The sequence below is a fragment of the Oncorhynchus keta genome, chromosome 6 (assembly GCF_023373465.1).
Source record: "Oncorhynchus keta strain PuntledgeMale-10-30-2019 chromosome 6, Oket_V2, whole genome shotgun sequence".
Taxonomy (NCBI): Eukaryota; Metazoa; Chordata; class Actinopteri; order Salmoniformes; family Salmonidae; genus Oncorhynchus; species Oncorhynchus keta.
The window spans coordinates 694,989-710,023 of NC_068426.1; the positions used below are offsets into that span (position 1 = coordinate 694,989).

The 15,035-nt window shown below is 43.8% G+C and overlaps 2 protein-coding genes across 4 annotated transcripts in view; one reads left to right on the plus strand and one right to left on the minus strand.

The window, feature by feature from the left end:
* mtus2a (microtubule associated tumor suppressor candidate 2a) overlaps positions 1-338 on the minus strand; it is a 218,864-nt gene extending 218,526 nt beyond the window's left edge. For all 3 annotated transcript variants that reach the window (XM_052520106.1, XM_052520104.1, XM_052520105.1), the window contains exon 1: positions 178-338. The gene's annotated coding sequence lies outside the window, so the exon portion shown is untranslated. The remainder of the gene's footprint in view (positions 1-177) is intronic.
* Positions 339-8,598: 8,260 nt separating this feature from the next.
* The window catches only part of paxbp1 (PAX3 and PAX7 binding protein 1), an 87,982-nt gene continuing 81,545 nt past the window's right edge, over positions 8,599-15,035 (plus strand). The window contains 2 exon segments of the mRNA XM_052520108.1: positions 8,599-8,994; positions 9,376-9,498. Coding sequence (XP_052376068.1) covers positions 8,730-8,994; positions 9,376-9,498 — 388 coding nt within the window. The 5' untranslated portion in view covers positions 8,599-8,729.

The following is a 15,035-nucleotide window of genomic DNA, read 5'->3' on the forward strand; positions in this document are numbered from 1 at the left end:
ATGTAGACTTAAGTATTTTTCCTGCGCGGTATCACCATGCTGTTCTCTACCCATCTGCCCCGTGGGAAGCATGTGGATCTCACCACTAAATAACAACCATCAAGTCACATTGTCACAATTACACACAAAGCTATTTTCAGATAATTAGTAATGTCTGTATAGTAAAAAGCCTATTACCGGTGTGCGTTAGTTGGCTTCGGGAGACTGCCGTCTTGCCCGTTCCTGGGCACGGTAGCCTAATTCTGTCTCTGTTGTCCAATAGCTTACTCCGTGTGGATGGATGGAGAGAGATGCGATGCAGACGAGAGGAGAACCGGAGAGTGGGACGGAAACTGCTGAGAGAGTGAAGGTAGAGAGACGGGGGATGGGGGGCGAGAGAGATGCTACCGTTCTAGTTGGGGGGCTAGAGAGATGCTACCGTCCTAGTTGGGGGCTAGAGAGATGCTACCGTTCTAGTTGGGGGCTAGAGAGATGCTACCGTTCTAGTTGGGGGCTAGAGAGATGCTACCGTCCTAGTTGGGGGGCTAGAGAGATGCTACCATTCTAGTTGGGAGGGGGCTAGAGAGATGCTACCGTTCTAGTTGGGGGGCTAGAGAGATGCTCCCGTTCTAGTTGGGGGGGCTAGAGAGAGATGCTACCGTTCTAGTTGGGGGGTCCTCTGTGCTGGTGTAACAGCCTTACATAGCCCTGCTACTTTCTAAGCTGGTTCCCCGGACCCAGACTGAGTACAGCTCTAGAAGAAGAAAAATGCATTAGAAGCCCAAGAGAGACACAGTAAATCCCAGGCATTGTTCAGTGTGCTAGTATGATGTCATAACTATACACAATTCCCTATGAATATCATATTTAAGTGTTGTGGCGTACTGCGAGGCCTGGTGACAAATGGAGTCTCCGTCACGCGGCAGGTGGCTCCCTCTGCTGGACGTGCCAGGTCACGACGGGTCCTCCGGCAAGGACTAATTGGGTCTGATTGCTCCCCAGCCGTACGAGGCCCCATGAAGCGGCCAGGAGGGAAGCACACGGTAGGGTTTGAGATAATTAGAGGTTGATGCTGTATAGACATCCTCACGGTCTGCTAGAACCGATGAGCTTGGTGTTCTACCCCGGAGGAGACGGTGACCCGGAAGAAGTAGTCTCCCGGAAATGACCTGTTTCTTTTCTCAGGTGTTACACCTGGAGGAAACCTGGCACCATCCCTATGGTGAAGCATGGTGGTGGCAGCATCATGTCTGGAGGAAACCTGGCACCATCCCTATGGTGAAGCATGGTGGTGGCAGCATCATGTCTGGAGGAAACCTGGCACCATCTCTATGGTGAAGCATGGTGGTGGTAGCATCATGTCTGGAGGAAACCTGGCACCATCCCTATGGTGAAGCATGGTGGTGGCAGCATCATGTCTGGAAGAAACCTGGCACCATCCCTAAGGTGAAGCGTGGTGGTGGCAGCATCATGTCTGGAGGAAACCTGGCACCATCCCTATGGTGAAGCGTGGTGGTGGCAGCATCATGTCTGGAGGAAACCTGGCACCATCCCTATGGTGAAGCATGGTGGTGGCAGCATCATGCTGTGGGGATGTTTTTCAGCAGCAGGGACTGGGAGACTAGTCAGGATCGAGGGAAAGACGAACGGAGCAAAGTACAGAGAGATCCTTGATGAAAAGCTGCTCCGAGCGCTCAGGACCTCAGGGCAAAAGTTCACCTTCCAACAGGACAACGACCTTAAGCACACAGCCAAGACAAAGCAGATGTGGCTTCAGCACAAGTCTCTGAATGTCCTTGAGTGGCCGAGCCAGAGCTCGGACTTGAACCCGATCCAACATCTCTGGAGATACCTGAAAATAGCTGTGCAGCGTCACTCCCCATCCAACAAGACAGAGCTTGAGAGGATCTGCAGAGAAGAATGGGAGAAACTCCCTAAATACAGGTGTGCCAAGCTTGTAGCGTCATACCCAAGAAGATTAGAGGCTGTAATCACTATACAAGGTGCTTCAACAAAGTACTGAATAAAGGTTCTGAATACTTATGTAAAAGTGATATTTCTAAAAACATGTTTTTGCTTTGTCAGTATGGGGTATTGTGAGTAGATTGATGAGTGGGATACATTTTTAAAAATTGAGTTTAGAAGAAGGCTGTAAGAAGAAGAAGGCTGTAAGAAGAAGGCTGTAAGAAGAAGGCTGTAAAAAGAAGAAGGCTGTAAGAAGAAGAAGGCTGTAAGAAGAAGGCTGTAAGAAGAAGAAGGCTGTAAAAATAAGAAGGCTGTAAGAAGAAGAAGGCTGTAAGAAGAAGAAGGCTGTAAGAAGAAGGCTGTAAGAAGAAGAAGGCTGTACGAAGAAGGCTGTAAGAAGAAGAAGGCTGTAAGAAGAAGAAGGCTGTAAGAAGAAGGCTGTAAGAAGAAGAAGGCTGTAAGAAGAAGAAGGCTGTAAGAAGAAGAAGGCTGTAAGAAGAAGAAGGCTGTAAGAAGAAGGCTGTAAGAAGAAGGCTGTAAGAAGAAGAAGGCTGTAAGAAGAAGAAGGCTGTAAGAAGAAGAAGGCTGTAACGTAACACAACGTGTGGAAAAGTGTCCGATAACTTTCCGAATGCAGTTTATTTAAATTGATAAAAGGTGAGCCACTTTCTTATAACCTGAGTTGAACTCAGTGAGGTAACTCTTGTTCAACTCTATCTCTTCTTTCTTATAACCTGAGTTGAACTCAGTGAGGTAACTCTTGTTCAACTCTATCTCTTCTTTCTTATAACCTGAGTTGAACTCAGTGAGGTAACTTTTGTTCAACTCTATCTCTTCTTTCTTATAACCTGAGTTGAACTCAGTGAGGTAACTTTTGTTCAACTCTATCTCTTCTTTCTTATAACCTGAGTTGAACTCAGAGTTGAACAAAAGTTACCTCACTATCTCTTCGTAGTATAGGGCTCTGGTCTACCTGAATACACACTGAAGAAGGCAAAAGTAAAACGTAAAAATGGCATTCTCCTAATGAAATAATTACCATTCGTCTCTGCCCGGCATGGCAAGAGTGGCCCGAAGGGTGTTTGGGGTGTTTAGCATCCCGAAGGGTGTTTAGCATCCCCAATTACCATCGTCTCTGCCCGGCATGGCAAGAGTGGCCCGAAGGGTGTTTAGCATCCCGAAGGGTGTTTAGCATCCCAAGGGTGTTTAGCATCCCGAAGGGTGTTTAGCATCCCGAATGGTGTTTAGCATCCCGAAGGGTGTTTAGCATCCCGAAGGGTGTTTAGCATCCCGAAGGGTGTTTAGCATCCCGAAGGGTGTTTAGCATCCCGAAGGGTGTTTAGCATCCCGAAGGGTGTTTAGCATCCCGAAGGATGTTTAGCATCCCGAAGGGTGTTTGGCATCCCGAAGGGTTTTTGGCATCCCGAAGGGTGTTTAGCATCCCGAAGGGTGTTTGGCATCCCGAAGGGTGTTTGGCATCCCGAAGGGTGTTTAGCATCCCGAAGGGTGTTTAGCATCCCGAAGGGTGTTTGGCATCCCGAAGGGTGTTTGGCATCGAAGGGTGTTTGGCATCCGAAGGGTGTTTAGCATCCCGAAGGGTGTTTGGCATCCCGAAGGGTGTTTGGCATCCCGAAGGGTGTTTAGCATCCCGAAGGGTGTTTGGCATCCCGAAGGGTGTTTGGCATCCCGAAGGGTGTTTGGCATCGAAGGGTGTTTGGCATCCCGAAGGGTGTTTGGCATCGAAGGGTGTTTAGCATCCCGAAGGGTGTTTAGCATCCCGAAGGGTGTTTGGCATCCCGAAGGGTGTTTAGCATCCCGAAGGGTGTTTGGCATCGAAGGGTGTTTGGCATCCCGAAGGGTGTTTGGCATCCCGAAGGGTGTTTAGCATCCCGAAGGGTGTTTGGCATCCCGAAGGGTGTTTGGCATCCCGAAGGGTGTTTGGCATCCCGAAGGGTGTTTGGCATCCCGAAGGGTGTTTGGCATCCCGAAGGGTGTTTGGCATCCCGAAGGGTGTTTAGCATCCCGAAGGGTGTTTAGCATCCCGAAGGGTGTTTGGCATCCCGAAGGGTGTTTGGCATCCCGAAGGGTGTTTGGCATCCCGAAGGGTGTTTGGCATCCCCAGTGGCTCTGCAAGCACAGAGAGGGTATTCTCCACTGCTGACCTGCTCTCATGGCACCATCACATACATTTGAAGCTACTGACTCTGACCAGAAGTGTTAAACCTGAATGGTAATACAACTAGGAATTAGGAATTGTAAATCTTTTCTCTTTCCTTTGATTTCCTTTGATGACACCATTTTCTCACGGAGGACCGCCTTCCTGTTCAAGTGATCACATCACAACAAGGTGAGTCCAAACATGTGCTGCTGCATAAATGATGTAATATGCCAGGGAGATGTGTATACTGTAGCTCAGAAATGAATACTAAGTGTTCACATACACTAAGTTGACTGTGCCTTTAAACAGCTTTCACTAAGTTGACTGTGCCTTTAAACAGCTTTCACTAAGTTGACTGTGCCTTTAAACAGCTTTCACTAAGTTGACTGTGCCTTTAAACAGCTTTCACTAAGTTGACTGTGCCTTTAAACAGCTTTCACAAAGTTGACTGTGCCTTTATATTCCAGAAAGTGATGTCATGGTTTTAGAAGCTTCTGATAGGCTAATTGACATCATTTAAGGCAATTGGAGGTGTACCTGTGGATGTATTACAAGGCCTACCTTCTAACTCAGTGCCTCTTTGCTTGACGTCATGGGAAAACCAAAGAAATCAGCCAAGACCAGACCTCAGAGAAAAAAATGTAGACCTCCACAAGTCTGGTTCATCCTTGAGAGCAATGTCCAAATGCCTGAAGGTACCACGTTCATCTGTACAAACAATAGTACGCAAGTATAAACGCAATGGGGCCACGCAGCCGTCATACCGCTCAGGAAGGAGACATGTTCTGTCTCCTAGAGATGAACATACTTTGGTGTGAAAAGTGCAAATCAATCCCAGAACAACAGCAAAGGACCTTGTGAAGATGCTGGAGGAAACAGGTACAAAAGTATCTATATCCACAGTAACAAGAGTCCTATATCGACATAACCTGAATGGCCACTCAGCAATGAAGAAGCCACTGCTCCAAAACCGCTTCAAAAAGCCAGATTACGGTTTGCATCTGCACATGGGAACAAAGATCATACTTTTTGGAGAAATGTCCTCTGGTCTGATGAAACAAAAATAGAACTGTTTGGCCATAATGACCATCGTTATGTTTGGAGGGAAAAGGGGGAGGCTTGCAAGCCGAAGAACACCATCCCAACCATGAAGCATGGGGGTGGCAGCATCATGTTGTGGGGGTGCTTTGCTGCAGGTTGGACTGGTGCACTTCACAAAATACATGGCATCATGAGGTAGGAAAATGATGTGGATGGAAAATGATGTGGATATACTGTATTGAAGCAACATCTCAAGACATCAGTCTCTCACAAGCTTCCCACAATAAGTTAAAGCTTGGTCGCAAATGGGTCTTCCAAATGGACAATGACCCCAAGCATACTTCCAAAGTTGTGGCAAAATGGCTTAAGGACAACAAAGTCAAGGTATTGGAGTGGCCATCACAAAGCCCTGACCTCAATCCTATAGAAAATCTGTGGTCAGAATGTGAAAAAGTGTGTGCGAGCAAGGAGGCCTATAAACCTGACTCAGTTACACCAGCTTTGTCAGGAGGAATGGGCCAAAGTTCACCAAACTTATTGTGGGAAGCTTGTGAGAGGCTCCCCAAAATGTTTGACCCAATGCTACCAAATACTAATTGAGTATATGTAAACTTCTGACCCAATTGGAATGTGATGAAATAAATAATTCTCTCTGATTAGCTCACTAAAGAACTCTAAAGCCAAAGATGCGTTTGGGCTGGACTCCACCTACATTTCTTAATAACTACAAACTCACTCATTGGCCCCATTTACTAAGGTCACCAACACATCTATTGGTCTCGGTGTGTTTCCAAGGGTATGGAAGTCGGCCATAATAACGGCCATCTTTAAATCGGGTGACCTTGCTGACGTGAGTAACTACAGGCCCATTATTATACTACCAGTGGTGTCGAAGGTTGTTGAAAAGTGTGTAGCAGAAGAACTGATTGCCCACCTCAACAACAGCCCCTTCACATTACACTCCATGCAGTTTGGCTTCAGAGCGAAACACTCCACAGAAACGGCCAACTGCTTTCTTCTGGAAAATGAGAAGTCCAATATGGACAAAGGGGGCGTTGTTGGGGCTGTGTTTCTGGACCTAAGGAAGGCATCTGATACTGTTAACCATGAGATTCTCATCACAAAATTATCCAAGTTCAACTTTTCCCCCGATGCCTTGAGATGGATGAAATCATACCTTGAAGGCAGAACTCAGTGTGTCAGAGTGAGCAATGAGCTGTTGCCCACTCTTAGCTATGATGTCGTCGTGCCCCAAGGGTCAATACTGGGGCCACTCCTGTTCATCCTGTACATTAATGATCTGCCTTCTGTCTGTACTGGGTCTGAAGTTAAAATGTGTGCAAATGATACAGTGATATATGTGCAAAGAGCAAACAACAAGCTGCACAAGAACTCACTACTGTAATGGTCCAGGTTACAAAGTGGCTCAGTGACTCGTGTTTGCATCTCAATGTGAAAAAAAACTGTTTGCATGTTCTTCACAAAGAGAGCAACAGATGCTACTGAGCCAGATGTCTATGTGTCAGGGGTGAAGCTCCAGGTGGTTTCTGATTTTAAGTCCCTTGGCATGACTTGATTCCAACCTCTCTTTTAAAAAGCAGGTGAAAAAGGGCATTCAAATAACCAAATTCAACCAATTCAGCTAATTTGACTATAGAGGTAGCAAAACTGTACTTCAAATCTATGATACTCACCCACTTAACATACTGCTTGACTAGTTGGGCCCAAGCTTGCTGTACAACATTAAGACCTATTCAGTCTGTCTACAAACAGGCTCTCGAAGTGCTTGATATGAAGCCCAATAGCCATCATCACTGTTACATCCTCAGAAAGCATGAGCTCCTGAGTTGGAAAAATCTTGTGCAATACACCAACGCATGTCTTGTATTCAAGATCCTAAACGGCCAGGCTCCTCCCCCTCCACTCAGTACTTCTGTTAAACAGAAAACCCAAACATATGGCAGCAGATCTACAAGGTCAGCCATGAGAGGTGACTGTATAGTTCCCTTAAGGAAAAGCACCTTTAGTAAATCTGCTTTCTCTGTGAGAGCTTCCCATGTCTGGAATACACTGCCATCAGACACACATAACTGCACCACATATCACACTTTCACAAAAAACACGAAGACATGGCTAAAGGTCAATCAGATTTGTGACCATGGTCCCTAGCTGTGTATTGCTGCTTTCCATGTTGTCTGTTGTCTGTAGCTTGTGGGGTGTGCAAACACTTTGTTGCTTTTTGTTATATGTTGCTCTGTCTGCATGCTATGTCTTGCTTGTCCTATCAATCAATCAATCAATCAATCAATCAATCAAATGTATTTATAAAGCTCTTCTTACATCAGCTGATGTCACAAAGTGCTGTACAGAAACCCAGCATAAAACCCTAAACAGCAAGCAATGCAGGTGTAGAAGCACGGTGGCTAGGAAAAACTCCCTGGAAAGGCCAGAACCTAGGAAGAAACCGAGAGAGGAACCAGGCTATGAGGGGTGGCCAGTCCTCTTCTGGCTGTGCCGGGTGGAGATTATAACAGAACATGGCCAAGATGTTCAAATGTTCATAGATGACCAGCGGGGTCAAATAATAATAATCACAGTGGTTGTCGAGGGTGCAACCGGTCAGCAGCGCCCCAGGAGTAAATGTCAGTTGGCTTTTCATAGCCGATCATTCAGAGTAACTCCACCGCTCCTGCTGTCTTTAGAGAGTTGACAACAGCAGGTCTGGGACAGGTAGCATGTCCGGTGAACAGGTCAGGGTTCCATAGCCGCTGGCAGAACAGTTGAAACTGGAGCAGCAGCACGGCCAGACTTCCAACTTCAACTGTATATGCCCCCTTTATTTGTCCTACTGTTCTGACTTGGTGTACAGGGAAAATACTGTAAGAGCAGCCCATGTTCTGCATTCTGTCACTGTACATTCCAAAAGTGCTGAACACATAGTGATATTGACTATGTCCGTCTTAGCTCGCTCATTCATGTCTTAATCTAAATGATGGATAGCCTCATAAACATTTATGTGGAAAGAATGAGGTTTCGGAATAAATGGCGAAAGAAAGATCTGAGGAGATCTGTATACGTTTTGTTTTACGAGATAAGAGCATTCTGTTAACATTACATTCATGAATATGAAGCCTTTGCTTTTATTTTATAATATAATTCACAAAAAAGTGACGTAAGCTGATAAATGTATTCTATTCAAATGGTTTTATTGGCATGGGACACAAAGCAAGTGATTATCTTACTGAACAAAACGTATATAAGATATCCTAAACCTGTTTTACCGCAGACTTTTTTTTAATCGGCGTTTATTATTTTTTTTTAACTAAAAACCTTAATTTCCCCAATAGGCATTGTCCATTGTGCAGTTAGTGCATACAAAAAAACGCCATTGCTATTTCTCGCTTTTCTGTAATTATTTGATAGAATAAAAATAAATACATAAAAATAAGGGCACTTCCGTTGGCTAAAAACAAAATGGCTGCCTTCCGCTGCAGAGCATATTTTACCCGCTTCGTAGCATTTTAATTAATATGCTGTCGTGTGTTTACCCGATATAGCTTAATTTGTTTCGGGATAAGTAGCAAACATGTTTAAAAAAGCAAAGAGATCTAATTTAAGACGGAGAAATGAGTCGGACGAGGACGAGAAAGAAGAAAGTCAGCCGCCATGCGGGCCTTTCGCCGAGGATATCCCGGTGCTCGATGCCGCCAACGCAGACACCTTGTCCGGGGTTAACGTGGACCTGCACCACGGCAACGGGTTTCAGTCAAAGGCCGTAAAGAAGGAAAAGAAAACTCGGGATGTAGGGGGACCCCCGAAAGCCAGTTTGCTGAGCTTTGACGACGACGAAGGTAAAGTTAACGTTAGTGTGAACTGATTACCGGTAACGTGAGTTAGTTAATCCAACTAGTTAGTTCACTTTTCACTAGCTAACTAACTGGTTAACTGTTTCAGCGGATATTTATCTACCTAACGTTAATAAAGTGGCCTCTTGATTCAGTACTGTGATTCCCGAGCTCACCTATTGGAAGTGTTGACAATTTGACATTGTCGAAGTTTCTACCTTATGCTAGTTGGCCAAGTTAACTAATGTCAGTCACAGTAATAGCGAGCAGAGTCACGGCTGTAAACAACATACTAGTTAACTAGTTAACAGCCATTGGTTGCATCCAATCTCCTCCGAATGATTGTTTCGTCGTTCACGCGGAGGTGATCTAATCTCTCTCTCTCAGACGAGGCCGAGGTGTTCCGAGTAAAGAAGTCCAACCACAGCAAGAAGATCGTGAAGCAACTGAAGAAAGAATACAAGGAGGATCTGGAGAAGGTGTGCTATGTTAAACAAGAGCCCAACACCGGTAAGACATCACACCTGTATGTGGTTGCTCATCTTGTGTGTTCATTTGTGTGTGTGTGTGTGTTAGGGATATAACATTCACCAATACACACCAGTCCCCTGTTCAAATCTATGCATCTGTCAGGAAATCCACTCAGACAATTTGTTGTTGCTTAAATTTATTTTCTTTATATAATGTCTGAAAATACCTGCGTTTTTATTAGTTGTGTGTGTATATAGGCCATATGCATGGGATACCTCATCCAACGAAATGCTTACTTAAAAAAAAATATTTATTAACAAAGCAAGTCAGTTAAGAACAAATTCTTATTTACAATGACGGCCTACCCCCGGTTAACTGCCTTGTTCAGGGGTAGAGCTTGGGGATTCGATCCAGCAACCTTTCGGTTACAAGCCCAACGCACTAACCACTACGCTACCTGCCGCCCCCAGGTTCCTTCTGGACAATTTGACAATAAGAATACAAACGCACAGTAAATGGCAGTAGAAAAAACAAACATTTTAGCCTAAGTATACAGAAATATATGTATACAGAAAGGCACAATTCATGGTCCAATATTTACACGTGTATTAGGGAAGGGGGGCAACTGTATACATTGAACAGTATAATAAGAGTCTGCAGCCGTTGTGATGTTTGTGTGTACCTATTACCGCCACACCGGCGGTCACTGGTCATAAAGGCAGTCAAATTCCACATGACTATTTAGTCACGGTAATTAGGCTTCTCCAAGCTCTGATGCTGCTGCTGCCAGTCATTGGGCTCCCAGGTGGCGCAGCCGTCTAAGGCACTGCATCTTGGTGTAAGAGGCGCCACTACGGTCCATGGTTTGAATCCAGGCCTAAATCACATAGAGTCCCATACCGTGGCACACAATTGGCCTAGCGACGTCCGGGTTTGGCCGGGGTAGGCCGTCATTGTAAATAAGAATTTGTTCTTAACTGACTTGCTTTGTTAATAAACTGACTTGCCTAGTAAATATAAATAAAATAAAATAAGTAGCCTACCAAACTTACCTGCCTGGTACTCGGCACTCTATTGTTCCTCCAATCACTCTTGACATCAATGCAAATTAATGTGAAAATCTAGTCAAGCACTTCATGAGAGCTCATGTTGGTTGCGCAACATTTCTATAGGCTATGAAATTGCGTGAGAAAACAGAGTGATGGCCTCTATTAAAAAGAGGAGGATTGCATCAGCTTTCTATAGGCTGTACGTGTGTATTTCTCAACTTTACAAGTATTAAGCGCATTGCTTGTTTTTAGAACAGGAGTATAGCCTACCTGGCTGGTATTAAATAAACCACAGGGAAAAGCGTCCCCTATTTAAGTGCATAGATTACATGTATATTTTCCCCACTGCCCCTGATTTGATACAGGTGCATTATAATGGTCCATTCTAAATCAAAACTAATGTCACACACATTATTATTTAGTATATGTAAAGACCAGGTGAAATCGAGTGTAGTCCGTTGGGTGATAATATTAGCCTTTCACTTGTGAATGATGCCCAGCATAGGAAACTATGCCTTTCTTAGAGACTAGTTCGAATCATAGTCTCACACCTCATGTAGTATAGTCCATAGTCCTATAAGGTTAGTAATCACACCTCATGTAGTCTAGTCCATAGTCCTATAAGGTTAGTAATCACACCTCATGTAGTCTAGCCCATAGTCCTATAAGGTTAGTCTCACACCTCATGTAGCCTAGTCCATAGTCCTATAAGGTTAGTATCACACCTCATGTAGTCTAGCCCATAGTCCTATAAGGTTAGTATCACACCTCATGTAGTCTAGCCCATAGTCCTATAAGGTTAGTATCACACCTCATGTAGTCTAGTCCATAGTCCTATAAGGTTAGTATCACACCTCATAGTCTATCCATAGTCCTATAAGGTTAGTATCACACCTCATGTAGTCTAGCCCATAGTCCTATAAGGTTAGTATCACACCTCATGTAGTCTAGTCCATAGTCCTATAAGGTTAGTATCACCTCATGTAGTCCATAGTCCTATAAGGTTAGTATCACACCTCATGTAGTCTAGTCCATAGTCCTATAAGGTTAGTATCACACCTCATGTAGTCTAGCCCATAGTCCTATAAGGTTAGTATCACACCTCATGTAGTCTAGTCCATAGTCCTATAAGGTTAGTATCACACCTCATGTAGTCTAGTCCATAGTCCTATAAGGTTAGTATCACACCTCATGTAGTCTAGTCCATAGTCCTATAAGGTTAGTATCACACCTCATGTAGTCTAGCCCATAGTCCTATAAGGTTAGTATCACACCTCATGTAGTCTAGTCCATAGTCCTATAAGGTTAGTATCACACCTCATGTAGTCTAGTCCATAGTCCTATAAGGTTAGTCTCACACCTCATGTAGTCTAGTCCATAGTCCTATAAGGTTAGTATCACACCTCATGTAGTCTAGTCCATAGTCCTATAAGGTTAGTCTCACACCTCATGTAGTCTAGTCCATAGTCCTATAAGGTTAGTCTCACACCTCATGTAGTCTAGTCCATAGTCCTATAAGGTTAGTATCACACCTCATGTAGTCTAGCCCATAGTCCTATAAGGTTAGTATCACACCTCATGTAGTCTAGTCCATAGTCCTATAAGGTTAGTATCACACCTCATGTAGTCTAGTCCATAGTCCTATAAGGTTAGTCTCACACCTCATAAGGTTAGTCTAGTCTAGTCCTATAAGGTTAGTATCACACCTCATGTAGTCTAGTCCATAGTCCTATAAGGTTAGTATCACACCTCATGTAGTCTAGCCCATAGTCCTATAAGGTTAGTATCACACCTCATGTCTATAGTCCTATAAGGTTAGTATCACACCTCATGTAGTCTAGTCCATAGTCCTATAAGGTTAGTATCACACCTCATGTAGTCTAGTCCATAGTCCTATAAGGTTAGTATCACACCTCATGTAGTCTCCATAGTCCTATAAGGTTAGTATCACACCTCATGTAGTCTAGTCCATAGTCCTATAAGGTTAGTATCACACCTCATGTAGTCTAGCCCATAGTCCTATAAGGTTAGTATCACACCTCATGTAGTCTAGTCCATAGTCCTATAAGGTTAGTATCACACCTCATGTAGTCTAGTCCATAGTCCTATAAGGTTAGTATCACACCTCATGTAGTCTAGTCCATAGTCCTATAAGGTTAGTATCACACCTCATGTAGTCTAGCCCATAGTCCTATAAGGTTAGTATCACACCTCATGTAGTCTAGTCCATAGTCCTATAAGGTTAGTATCACACCTCATGTAGTCTAGCCCATAGTCCTATAAGGTTAGTATCACACCTCATGTAGTCTAGCCCCATAGTCCTCATAGTCCAGGTATAGGTTAGTATCACACCTCATGTAGTCTAGCCCATAGTCCTATAAGGTTAGTATCACACCTCATGTAGTCTAGTCCATAGTCCTATAAGGTTAGTATCACACCTCATGTAGTCTAGTCCATAGTCCTATAAGGTTAGTATCTTATCATGTAGTCTAGTCCATAGTCCTATAAGGTTAGTATCATACCTCATGTAGTCTAGTCCATAGTACTATAAGGTTAGTATCACACCTCATTAGGGTCCATAGTCCTATTGGGGTATCACACCTATTTGTACTATTGGGGGATAGGTAGTATCACACCCATTGTACTCATTAGTCTAGTCCATAGTCCTATAAGGTTAGTATCACACCTCATGTAGTCTAGTAGTCCTATTGGGGTATCACACCTCATGTAGTTGTAGTCCTATTGGGGGATGGTTAGTATCACACCTCATGTAGTCTAGCCCATAGTCCTATAAGGTTAGTATCACACCTCATGTAGTCTGCCCATAGTTGGGGGTTAGTATCACACCTCATTCTGCCCATAGTCCTATAAGGTTAGTATCACACCTCATTAGTCTAGTTAGTCCTATATAATAAGGTTAGTATCACACCTCATGTAGTCTAGTCCATAGTCCTATAGGTTAGTATTTGTAGTCTAGTCCATAGTCCTATAAGGTTAGTATCACACCTCATGTAGTCTAGCCCATAGTCCTATAAGGTTAGTATCACACCTCATGTAGTCTAGTCCATAGTCCTATAAGGTTAGTATCACACCTTTAGTAGCCCATAGTCCTATAAGGTTAGTATCACACCTCATGTAGGTCCATAGTCCTATAAGGTTAGTATACCTCATTGGGGCCCATAGTCCTATAAGGTTAGTATCACACCTCATGTAGTCTAGTCCATGGTCCTATAAGGTTAGTATCACACCTCATGTAGTCTATTGGTCTATAAGGTTAGTATCACACCTCATGTAGTCTAGTCCATAGTCCTATAAGGTTAGTATCACATTTGTTCTAGCCCATAGTCCTATAAGGTATACCTCATGTAGTTTGTAGTCCGTAGTCCTATAAGGGGGGTATCACACCTCATGTAGTCTAGTCCATAGTCCTATAAGGTTAGTCTCACACCTCAGGTAGTCCTATAAGGTTAGTATACCTCATTAGCCTAGCCCATAGTCCTATAAGGTTAGTATCACACCTCATGTAGTCTAGCCCATAGTCCTATAAGGTTAGTACCACACCTCATGTAGTCTAGCCCATAGTCCTATAAGGTTAGTATCACACCTCATGTAGTCTAGCCCATAGTCCTATAAGGTTAGTATCACACCTCATGTAGCCTAGCCCATAGTCCTATAAGGTTAGTATCACACCTCATGTAGTCTAGTCCATAGTCCTATAAGATTAGTATCACACCTCATGTAGTCTAGCCCATAGTCCTATAAGGTTAGTATCACACTTGTTTTTAATGCTAGTGGTTGAATTAATTTGGGATGTAGCGCATCCCACAACTGTCCCAGACGATGTTTGAAATATTTATTTATTCTACAGAATAGGTCGACTTTTGTACTATTGGGGGGATAGGTCGACTTTTGTACTATTGGGGGGATAGGTACTATTTGTACTATTGGGGGATAGGTACTATTTGTACTATTGGGGGGATGGGTACTATTTGTACTATTGGGGGGCATGGGGACTATTTGTACTATTGTACTATTGGGGGATGGGTACTATTGGGGGATAGGTACTATTTGTACTATTGGGGGGATAGGTACTATTTGTACTATTTGGTACTATTGGGGGATAGGTACTATTTGTACTATTGGGGGGGTACTATTATTGGGGGATAGGTACTATTTGTACTATTGGGGGGGACTATTTGTACTATTTGTACTATTGGGGGGGATAGGTACTATTGGGGGCATGGGTACTATGTACTATTGGGGGGGATAGGTACTATTGGGGGGATAGGTACTATTTGTACTATTGGGGGGATAGGTACTATTTGTACTATTGGGGGACGGGTACTATTTGTACTATTGGGGGGGATGGGTACTATTTGTACTATTGTGGGGGGATATTTGTACTATTGTGGGGATAGGTACTATTTGTACTATTGGTGGGGGATAGGTACTATTTGTACTATTGGGGGATAGGTACTATTTGTACTATTGGTGGGGGATTGCACTATTGTACTATTGGTGGGGGAT